The 11,666-nt window shown below is 44.9% G+C and overlaps 1 protein-coding gene across 1 annotated transcript; it reads left to right on the plus strand.

Moving 5' to 3' along the window:
• Positions 1 to 442: 442 nt before the first annotated feature.
• Positions 443 to 11,594, plus strand: LOC133462624 (A-kinase anchor protein 12-like). The gene is made up of 4 exons (XM_061743955.1): positions 443 to 773; positions 4,523 to 4,622; positions 4,782 to 10,385; positions 10,496 to 11,594. The coding sequence occupies exons 1-3, from the start codon at positions 660 to 662 to the stop codon at positions 10,358 to 10,360; spliced, it is 5,793 nt and encodes a 1,930-aa protein (XP_061599939.1). The 5' UTR covers positions 443 to 659; the 3' UTR covers positions 10,361 to 10,385; positions 10,496 to 11,594.
• Positions 11,595 to 11,666: the final 72 nt, after the last annotated feature.

Raw genomic sequence — 11,666 nt, forward strand, 5'->3', positions numbered from 1 at the left:
ATTAAATAATAGAATAATCAATACAAATAGACAGAGCAATTCCATAAATGTACTAAAAAAACAAACATTTACATTTTCCCTTGAAGCCAAGGTGTGGCGGCTGCTGTACCTTCATACCCAATTGACGCCCCTGACCTTGATCAATTCCATGTTCATTTCAGATATTAGTTTATGTCCATTGTTACCAGATAAAGAGATATTGGAGTCATCTGCAAAGAAACAAAGAGTGAACTTGTTTCTTGTAAATAAAAGTGATAAATGTGTGAGGGACATGTTCATGCTTGTTGCTGGGACGTTTCTGAGTCAGATGAGCTCTGGCTGTTTTTCTGTTTTTTCCTCCCTAGTTTGATGCAGGGGGAGGTGGGCTGGACCGGGCCGGGCCGGGCCGGGCCGGAGCGGGCCGGGTCGGGCCGGGACAGAACAGAACAGGCTCATATGGCTTCATGTGATCTGTGGGGAGGCGTTTATTATCAGGAGGGAGCACTTGGTCCGCATCCAGCCTGCAGCATTAGGAGCCGACGCGCCGTCCTTCTCCCCACGGAGCGACGCGGCTCCAGTTGCCTCTTTTTCCTGTCTCTTTCCGTGTCTCTGGTTTGGGTTTTCTTCTTTTTTCGGGAGGATATTTGCAGCACTTGTGCGGCTCCATCCGGACTGAGACGATGGGAGACGCTCAGTCTGCGCAGCGGGAGGGCAGGCAGGACGCGGCGGCCGCGGAGGAGGAGGAGGGCGGAAAAGTGCAGGATGCTGCGACCGAGCTCACTATCGACGACAAGGTATATCCTTTATTTACCTGAAGGAGAAGGGGAAAAAGAAGCCTTTAGATGGGATTTAATCAGAATTCCCGGTTGCTGCTGAGGCTGTTTGTGGCAGGACGGTGCAGACACTTCCTGGGATGTCCTCCATTATTATAAAGAGAAATAAAACTCAGCTTCATCCAGTCTCACTCTGAGAAACAACAATCACTATACGGGTTTGTTTCCATCTTTATTTTCAATGAGAAAAACATTGAATCACTTGTTTTTAAGTGCAAAATTATGGGATGTCAAGACAGTCTAAAAATAAAAAATAAATCTGTTAATGCATAAGGCAAGGCAAGTTTATTCAACACAAGGTAATTCAAAGTGCTTTACATCAACATTAAAAGCAACAAAATACAATCAAACAGTAAATAACAAATAAAATGAAATAAAATGATAAGAAAAGAAGTAAAATAATAAAAAGCACAAGTTTTTAAAAGGTTAGGGCAGTAAAGTACAGCGGTTACACATATTCCTAAAATGGCAAGAATTACGTTTCTATACAGTATTACAAAAGTAATCTGTAACAATTCGTACGTTGAATTAAACCAATTTGACAATTCTATGCCACAATGCCTGTATCAGTAGGCAAAAGAGGAAATATACACAGAAATACATGAAAAAAATAAAGAAAAATGTAATCAAAAACAGTTAAAAACCCATTTTTATTCATTTTCACTTCAGTTTTTTCCCTCATCTCATTTTTCTAATTCTCTCTGATCTAATCATCTGGTCCAACAGGAGCACGAGTTGACTGCATTGTGCTTTAAAACTATTATTAGTCTTTGGCATCTCGTTATGTTTCGTTATTATGATCATCATAAATGCCAAATAGTTTTGTCCCTGCATTTTCTGTTTGTGCTTTTTAAAGCTGCTGAAATATTGATAGATATTCATTTAACCCTTAGAAACGCTGGCTTTTCGACTGTTTTGAGCTATTTTAGGGTTTTTTCCATCATATATCTGATAAATTCTGTGATTTTATGGTCAATTTGATATATTTCCCCCTTCATGGCCTCGAATGTTGTTTCCATAATACGATGCTGCAAACTATTACAGCATAAAAACATGGACAAAAAACTACTGTTTAATTATAAAGCATGTGATCATTCATAATGAAGGTTGCTGGAGAATAGAAATGTGAGTTTACCAATGATTTTCTTTCAAAAACAGGTCTTAAAAGTAATTGTTAATGTTAATAGATGTCTTTATCTATATTTACAAGTGTATAATTGGGTCTTATCACCATGCAGAATCAGAAAAGCGTCACAGTGGAACCTCAGAGGGTTAAAATACAAATTTCTGCAAATATTTCAGTAATTTAAATCCATCTTTTCTTGCCGAACTATCAGAGGCGTCAGAATCTTACATGAAACCCTGGTTTCTGAAGTTCTCTTTCCCCACTTTCATTGGCGTTAAAAGGATTTTGCATTAACTGCAGGGAATATGTCTTAGTGGAACCCGAGTCCGGCCCAGGGGGACGGATAAAATGTCATCTTGGCTGCACTCAGCAGAAGCAACATCGATTGTTTGCGTGGAGCAACATTAACTCGGTCGTGCTGAGCAGGAAGCCCAACCGGCCGCGCTGTAATGGAGAGGAGATCTATCCATGTTTGCTGCCATATTTGACTTACTAGAGGCGGTTTGAGGAGACGGGCCATCGCGTAGGGATCTCCTGCACAGGAAATGAGCTTTAAAGAAGCCAACATTGTCAGACGGGGGATAATATTTACCCAACTGGTTCAGCCGAGGGGTCCGAGTTCCCCCCGAGTGAATCATGAGAATAATTGAGGGGCTTCTGTATCAAAGTGTTTACGAAGCTGTTTCACAGTCTGAAACATCTTTATTTGGCTTTCTGAATATGGGAGACGAGTCAAAACAAAGGCGCGTCTGTCTCCAGCTCCATTAACGCAGGTCAGGTGAATTTGTGCTGGACTTGAAGGACGTTTTATGATCACAGTGCGACCTTTTGGTATACAGTAATTTAGTTTGCATGTTTTTTGTTGTATTGCTTTATTTAGCTGGGAGTGATCTTCCTCATGCTTCAATTGTGTAATCTTGAGTTATTTGAAAGTATAAGCCATTTTTAAATGTGGACTTCAGACAGAAGAATCTCCTGTTAATCACTCGCTTCACGCACAGTTTAGTCAGTTTAGTCATCGCTCAGCTCGGTTATTGAACTGGACTCATGGCTTTCTCCCAGTATACGTTGATATACCGACCGAAGAACATCAGTCTCTGCCCTGATAGTCCGGCTAGTCCGGTCAGTCGCACCCGTCGGGTCTGGTGCTCCTCACATTCACAGCCATTTCCATCGGTGCAAAACACACCGAACCAAATGGGCTTTATGTGATATGTAAATGTACTTTATTTGTATAGCCATTTACAGCCACCTCTAGGTGAGCCAAAGTTCTTTACAGAATAAAACATACAGAAATACAACATATAAATATAAGACAGAGCAAAAAATGAATAGAAAAAAAAAAGAATAAAAAGTGTCACCACACTACTGGGTATTAAAAGCCATTCTAAATAAATAGGTGTAAGCCTTGATTTAAAAAGGCCCATGTGATTGAAAAAGCTCGGTCACCCCAGCGCTTGACCTTTGACCTGGGAACTTCCAACAGCAGTTGGTTTGAGGATCTCAGCCCTGCCATGCTCACACACCGTTAAAAGCTCTGATAAATAGGGCGGGGCAAGGCCGTTGAGGGCTTTAAAAACAAACATTAAAAGTTTAAAATCAATTCTAAAATGGACAGGAAGCCAATGGAGTGAATAGAGGACCGGAGTAACCGGAGTGCTCACGTCTTTTAGCTAACACTAAAAGACGGGCAGCTGCAATCTTCACTAGCTGAAGGCTAATAGAAGACTTGGAGACGCCAACATATAGTGCATCACAATAGTCTAATCTGGAGCTGATTAGAGCGTGAACAGCTTTCTCCAGGTCGTGACGATTTAAAAAAGATTTCACTTTGGCTAGGAGGCGTAACTGATAAAAACTTGTCCTAACGACATTATCAACTTGTCTGTCAAATTTGAAAAAACTATCAAAAATCACACCAAGATTTAAGGACATAAGGACTGAAAGACGAGGACAAGGCGCCAAAGCTAGTCCTCACACTTTCCCCAAACACAATGGACTCTGTCTCGTCCTGGTTTAAGTGCAGGAGGTTCTGGTCCAACCACTGCTTGATGTAACACATGCAAGCAGGGAACTTTGTGCATCTGTATCTCTGACACGTTATGTACAAAAATACGCTAAAAACAGGACAATACACAGAAAAGGTAAAAGAGACTCACACCGGAGTTTCCAAGAGCCAAGCAAGGTGTCTGTAGAGCTGCTAACAGGTTCCTACCTCACAAGTAACGGCCCGTGTCACATGCCCCGTTCGTCTAATGGGTTGTTTGTCTGACGGTGTCAGAAGGCAGTTTTTAAACTATAATTCTGACTTATTTATTCCAGTAGATTTTAATGTTCTTGGTTTAGTATTTATGTGTTTTATCTGGGCAACTTTTTGTAACATGACTCGACAACCAAAACTATCTTATACCTGCTTTCAGCTTGTTACCATAAGGCCAAATCTTTGGTCAAATCATCAGACCTGATGGAGTTAATTGCACCAAGTGCGTAAAGTAAAACATTAAACATCTGAAACAGTGATTTCCTGTAACTGGGATATATGCAGGGGTCCACTGTACATTCAAGCTTTGTGCTTTTGTTTCAGCCTCTTAAGACCAACGGGCAGATCTCTGACCTCAATGGAAAAGCAGACAGCTCTATAGCGGCCCTAAACGGTAACTGTGAGGACGACATTCCCGCAGTGGGTGGGTACAAGCATTCTTCATGTGACTGCTCAATGACCGACTCTGTCAGCACAGTTTTAGCTCGAGCATGACTCGTATGATTTACAGCTGATTGAATTTCAGTGACCAGTTAAGTGACATAATACGTTTTTCTTTTTCTGGTTTGGTTCTTTTATCCAGCCGAGGACGCGCCTTTGAAAAGCAAAGACATCGATGGAAAGGAACTACCCGATGTAGCCTGTGTGGACGAAGTGCCGACTGAAGTCATTGACATGGAGGCCAAGCAGAACGACATCAATGAAAGTTTTAAGAAGTTTTTCAGCAACATCGGCATGAAGTTGACAGTAAAGAGAGGCTCAACGGACAAAGTTCTCGATGAGGAGCCGGAAGAGTCGGCAGAAAGCGTCAAAGACACCGCCAATGACATCAGTTTTGACAGTACTGACCCGGACACACGTCTTACCACTGCACTGGAGCCTCAAGACAGCGACTCGCCAACGTATCAGACTCTGATAGACATCACATGTGAAGAATTGATAGATAAAGATGAGGAGAAAACAGCAGACACTAAGGAAGAAGTGACATCTGATGATGCGGGAACGAGTTCGCCCATGAGCGAGTACGCACACCAAGGTGCCACGTCCGAAGAGGAGCCCCATCAGACGTCTCCTTCTGGTCCCGATACCAAAGAGATTGCCACTCAGTTCAAAAAGTTTTTTACATCTGGAATCTTTTCCGGTCTTAAAAAGAAAAAGAAATCCGAAGAGGAAGATTTTATCGAGAAAGAGCTGGTAAACATGGGGGGGAGGATGAGCGTGGACACCGTGGACCAGGATGAAGAGGAGATGGCTGATGTTGAACTTGGGAAAAATGACCTTAAGAACCGCAATGCAGGACCAACTAAGGCCGTAAATGAGGCTAAATCCCGACGCACATCTGAGCTTGAAACTCAAGCCCGGAAAAAGGTCCGTCCAGGTTCTGGTGTAAAGAAGGTCTCCAAAAAGCAGAAGAGCAGGAAGTCAAGTGAAGCAAAGCTATCCGACTCCGTAGAGAACATCTCAGATCAGCTCCTGTCGTCCACAGAGTCCACTGGGAAAGACGAGGCTGCTGCTCAACCGTCCACGGACACGGCAGAAGAAGGAGCATGGGCCTCCTTTGTAAAGTTAATGACCCCACAACGGCGCAACAAGAGGCCCTCGGTCGACCAGGCGGAGGCACGAGTCCCAGGTCCGGCAGACGCAGCAAAACCAGGCAAAGCAGAGCAAATATCAGATCACAGCACGGAGGAAGGAAGGAAAAGGAAAGACTCATCTGTGTCTTGGGAAGCAGTTTTGTGCGGATCCGGAAGGAGGAGAAGCCACAAGACGTCGGACTCAGAGGGAGATAATGAAGACAACAAGGAAGACAGTGAACCTAAAGAAGGCGAGGTAGTAGCTCCAGAGGACAACGAGGGGTCAACGTGGAAATCATTTAAAAAACTTGTCACCCCTACGAAGAAAGTAAGCCAGGACGAAAGGAAAGACACGCAGTCGGAGGGCGAGGTCGCTCAAGATGATTCCTCCTTTTCCATAAAGAAATTCCTATCGGTAAAGAAAAAGAGTAAAACCGTTGAAAAGCCTGACCAGGTATATCACGACGACGCTGATGAGGAGGCAGCTTCTGACGAGGAGGACTCCGAGACGCCGGCGGTGGTTCCGTTGTCCGAGTTTGACGAACCGGAGGATGCCGTTCAAAAACAGGCAGATGTAGAAAGAGATGTACCACAACAAGCAAACAATCAAGTCCAGCAGAAGATTCTCGATGAGATTACCGAGTCCATTCGACCGGGTGATAGCCTACCAACCAAGAAAGAGGAGATCCAGGAGCATAAAGAAGCTTTAGATGCTAATAAAGGTCCTACGGTCCCTGCTGCAGGAGAAGAAGTGGATGACCTGGCGGATGTCAGCAGTAAACACCAACAACTGAGTGATATTCCAGAGGAGGGTGCAATTACAGACACCACACCGGGCTCCATCGCTGAGGTGGCAGCAAGAGATGACACCATCGCAGAGGACCTGATAGAGATCACGTCCGAGGCTGTGACTGCCCCAGAGCCCGTAGACGTTACCCTGGCAGATGAAACTGAGATGGTATCTGCAGTTTCCCATTTATCAGAGTCTTCAAAAACATCTGGCAACACCACACCAGTGCCAGCAGAGTACAACATCATGAACACAGAGCTGCTTCTGCAACAGGTTACCGAGACCATCACAGAGAGCCCGAGGTCTGTCCCGGTGTATTCAGAGGAGCAAAGCTTTGAAAGGATAGCTTGCTCAGTCACACAACAAGTACTTGAATCATCTGTAACAGACCAGCCAAAAATACTGGAAGTACACAGAAAGCCGGATGTGGCTGTTTTAGATGCCGAGCTAAGTTCTGAAGCCATCGATGCAGTTGATGAGCTTGTGGCAGAGGCCCAAACGAACAGCGCTTCTCCCCTCAATGAAGCAATCTCAACGGAAATCGTGTCAGAGGTTCCTACCGAGGCGATCGACGTGGCCGAGTCTGCTGTGGATGAAGTTCATGAAGCTGATGTTTTAGAGTTACAGGGAGGCATTAGCCAGTTAGAAGCTCCAGATCAGAGCCAGCATGTAGGGGAAGTTGTTTCGGAGGCAAGTGAAGCAGAAAAAGAGGAAGAAGAAGCGCCTGTGATTGATCAAGGTGAGGAAGACATCTCAAGAACAGATTCTCAGGAAGGAGAATCAGTTGCTATGTTAGGAGTCGAAACTGACGAGGCAGCTTTGAAAGAAGAAGGTCAAATTTTGGCAGAAGAGGAAGTGGAAACCTTAGAAAATGACGCCGCGGACCAGTCAGAAGAACTGGCGGCAGTAGAAACAGCTGCGTTAGATTCAGAGGAGTGCAAGGTTCAACAGCTAGAAGTATCGCCCTCGGAGGATAATTCTACAACTGAAATGGATACGGATGAACCCAGACAGACGGCCGAGTATCTGTCTGAACTTACTGATGAGTCAGGAAACAAAGAGCCAGAAATCGATGATGCTAAAGTTACAGAGGCACTAGAAGCTGGACCAGCAGCTACACTGGAGTCAGAAGAGGGCACTGTTGAGTCCATTGAAGTACCTGATGACCTAGAAAAGAAAGAGCCCCGAACAGAAGACGTAGAAGTTGATCAAGCAGCAACGCTGGAGTCAGGAGAGAACGTTACTCAGTCCATAGACAAAGTACCATCTCCAGAGGATATTCCAAGTCAGGTTCACACGGAAGTAACCGAGGAGTCTCAAGCGGATGCTGCCAAAGAAACAGAGGTACCAGAAGTTGAACAAGCAAAAACATTTGAGTCAGAGGACAGTAGGGATCAATCAATTGAAGAAGTAGCATCAGAGGATACTCTTCCAACAACAACAGAAACAGTTGAACAAGTACCAGAAGGGGAAGCAGAACCTCTGAATGAAGCTGGCCTTGAGCCAGATGATGCACATCAAACCGTTGAAGTTCAAGAACCAGCAGCTGCCGTATGTGGTACACCTGATTCAGAATCAGTTGAAGTAGTAACAGGAGAAACTCCAGCAGTGGAAACAGTTCCAGGTGAAGCCGAAAAGACTGCTGAAGTTGACGCAGAGCCAGAACTTTCGCCTGATATCAAAGACATAACTGAAGCAAAAACAGACGCAGAAGCAACTACAACTCCAGATGCACAAGCAGTCGTGGAAAGTGGCGCTCAGGATCTGGGAAGGGAAACACTTCCCGAGGCTGTTCCCGAACCAGAAGAGACCAATTTAAATGCTGCCGCTCAACCGGAGCAGCCATCAGAGATGAACGATGTTGGGGAGAAAGAAAGCATCCCATGTGATGCTGATGTTAGGCAGGAGCAGACCACTGCTGAAGCTGCAGAGGAGTTAAAAGCATTAACAGCGGTTCACGTTTCTTCTGTAAGCGAGAAAGCAGGTACTGCCCAGGTCCTAGAAAAAACAGTATGTACTGAAGAAAGTCCAGCACCTTTGGTGGACAGTGCTGAAGTTTCACACGAACCTGCTCATGAAGTGAATCTCTGTGGAGTGCAGGAGACTGTACAGGGGGAGAAAGTAGAAAGTGTGGCTCCAGGTGTTAAGGTAAAGGTTGCGGGAAGTGACCATGCTGTTGTGGAACAAGTCGTCACGTGTTGTCTGAAAAATGTTCCACAGGAGAAACCTAACGTTCCAGTTAATGAACCCCCCATAGGCAAAATGGCAAGTGAGACGGAGACATGTGGGGTCGTGGAGACTGCGTTGCCATTGGTGCAAGAAGATATAAATGAGATATCGGAGGTGGGAAGCATGGTTGTGATGACGCACGTGCCTTCGGTGGAGTTTCAGGAACACCAGAAGGTTCAGGTACAGCTGATGAATGAAGATATCAGGAAAGCTGAGAATAACTTTGACGCAACCATAGAGGTGGGGGTTTCACAAACCAAAGAAGTCATAGATGTTTGTCATGAAACGATCCAGAAGGTGGAGAATCTCTCCGCTGCTCCCGTATTTGAAGGAGAGGTGGGCAATGAAGGAATCAAGGTGACGGTTCAAAAGGTTATTCGGAGTGTTCAAAGAACGGAGGCAATACCCGAATCCTTTATTATAAATGTGGAACAAGTCTTCGAACAACTGGACGGCATGACAGAACGTGAGGTTGAAGGGACAGTTGAACAAAGACAAGATGACGTGCCGGCTGTTATCAGTGATGGATCCCCAGCCCAAGATGAGGGACTTGTGTCCGATGAGCTCAAGGAAAAATCTGAAAGTCCAGAAAGTGTGGATGCATCGATCCATGAATGCAGAGAGGAAACCGAAATTGACCAGGAAAAATCGCAGGTTCGTGCAATGCCAGAGGAAGTAGCCGTGAAAAAACTGAACGAAAACACCACAGAAACCGAAAAACCACAAACTACCCAAAGCCAGATTGTCAGCCACAGCAACGCCGGATTAGCAGTCCCCCAAAACACGGGACTGGTCTCATCAATCGGCACCGTGGAGTCCCCCTCCAGCCTCTCTTTAGAATTTAAACTAAACATACAGTTCGGGCAGACGAAGGGGCCAACAACACCTCCCTCCACTACAGAGACAACTGAGCCTGAAGTTGGTGTTCAGGCAGCGAACGGAGTAGATCCCGCACAGCCGAGAAACGTAGCACGAGAACCCGAGAGCGAAAAGATGCCAAAGCTGAACGAGGTTGCGGTTCAGGCGACAGAGGGCCAAGAACCAGCCGCAGCCACGCCCTCGACCCAAAGAGCCGTGATCGCAAGTCAGCCGGTGCTGCACGACATCGGCATCCAAGCAATGGAGATAATCCAAACAGTAGAACAAATAAAATGCACTGAAAGAGTTGAACCGATGGTCCACGCCGCAGAGGCAATACAACCGCAACAAAAAGAGAGGACGACCATGCTCCTGGGGAAGCTGGCTGTCGCCGAGACTAAGGAGATTTTCAAATCTATGGAGGAAGAAAGTCAAGATCTAGATGTGTGGTTGGACGCCGAGGAGGACATCTGCATGCAAGAGGAAAGCCAGGTGTCTACGCAGGAGGCGGAGGGACCCGTGGAGGAGCAGGCCGAGCAAAAGAAGGAGACGGAACTTGAACTTGAGCTGGAAACGGCGTGCAACACCGAGGCCGAAGTGAAAGACAATCAGGAGGAGACGCACAAAACCTCAACGCGTGAAATCGAGAGTGAGGGAGAAGATTTCGCGGTTGCATCCGAGGACCTGGAACCCACCGCCCCGGCAGTGTAGAACCTGGACGAAGTGTGACCGACAGGTAAGACTCTTCAGTCAAACCTCTTCCAGCCCAGTTTTACGGGATCGGACCTTCCGATCACAATATATTAATTTCCTCCTAATTTTCTTTCTTTTCTCTTCTTTACGCAGGTGGATCAATCAAAAAAGGAAAAGGAAGCAACTCTGGAACAAACATTCAAGCTTTTTATTTTATTATTATCAATACTGACACGTTGTGACTCGGTTATATTACAGTATTTACTGCCGAGACCATTTTTTTGGTTTTTATGACATTAAAAAGTGTGAGTTATGACGGATGCGGGGCGGGAAGAGCGTCTTCTTCTCAGGGGGAATTACAGTGTGATCTCTGGTCAGGGCACGTCATCCACCCAGTTAAAGCCTTTTCAGTTAATTTAATTTTTCAGCCGTACTTGTATTTAACAACACGTTCCCTTTTTAAAACACTGAATGTATATGTAGAGAGAATAATATTTTTAACTGGCGAGTCTTTTAAAGCTTCACAGAGCATAACAGTGTATTCAGAAGCAGCATTAATTAATGTACGTAACCCCCAACACATTGCCGTTTTATATATTAGCGTATGTAGATACTTCACAGCTTTCATCGGGTTTCATCCGTGTTCATAGAGTCACTATTGTTCAGCACTTTTTATTGTTACAGTATTTCCCTCACTGTGTTTCCCCAGAAGGCGTAAAACTAACAGGTGGACCAGAACTCACTGGGGTTATTTTGTTATTCAATTTTGTACATAAACGGGACACATCTAGGACTTAAAACACTCTACGTACCGATTACCACTGCTGGTAATGAGTGGGCTTTTAATACCACTTTATCCCACCAGGGGCTGAGGGATGAACTTTATAGTGATACGCTGCCACCATGTGGTCGGACGTGGTATTACTGCATAGAGTGACTTTAACAGATTTTCTTTTTCTTTGAGCGTTTAGAAAATTAACAGCATGAAACAAAGCGTGTGTGTCTGAAGTTTAAGTCTTTTAGTGGCACTACTTTCCCCCCCGGTGGTGAGTGCACATGGTTGAGTTTGAAGTATCGTTGCAACACGCTAAAGACGGGCTGTCGTGTTTATACTTTCTCATTTATTCTGCATATAATGAATTTTAATGCGAAATCCTCAAGTAATCACTAAATATGAAATACAGCCCAGAGTTCCCTGTATTCATCTATCAAACAGTGTTTTATTAATAAAAGTTTTATTTGAATAAATTAATACCTGCAAATGTCAGTGTTACTTTCACCTCACACATCAAGCAGCGACACATGAGAAGCAAACATTTGAAAA

Source organism: Cololabis saira, chromosome 16 (assembly GCF_033807715.1).
Source record: "Cololabis saira isolate AMF1-May2022 chromosome 16, fColSai1.1, whole genome shotgun sequence".
NCBI classification, from domain to species: domain Eukaryota; kingdom Metazoa; phylum Chordata; class Actinopteri; order Beloniformes; family Belonidae; genus Cololabis; species Cololabis saira.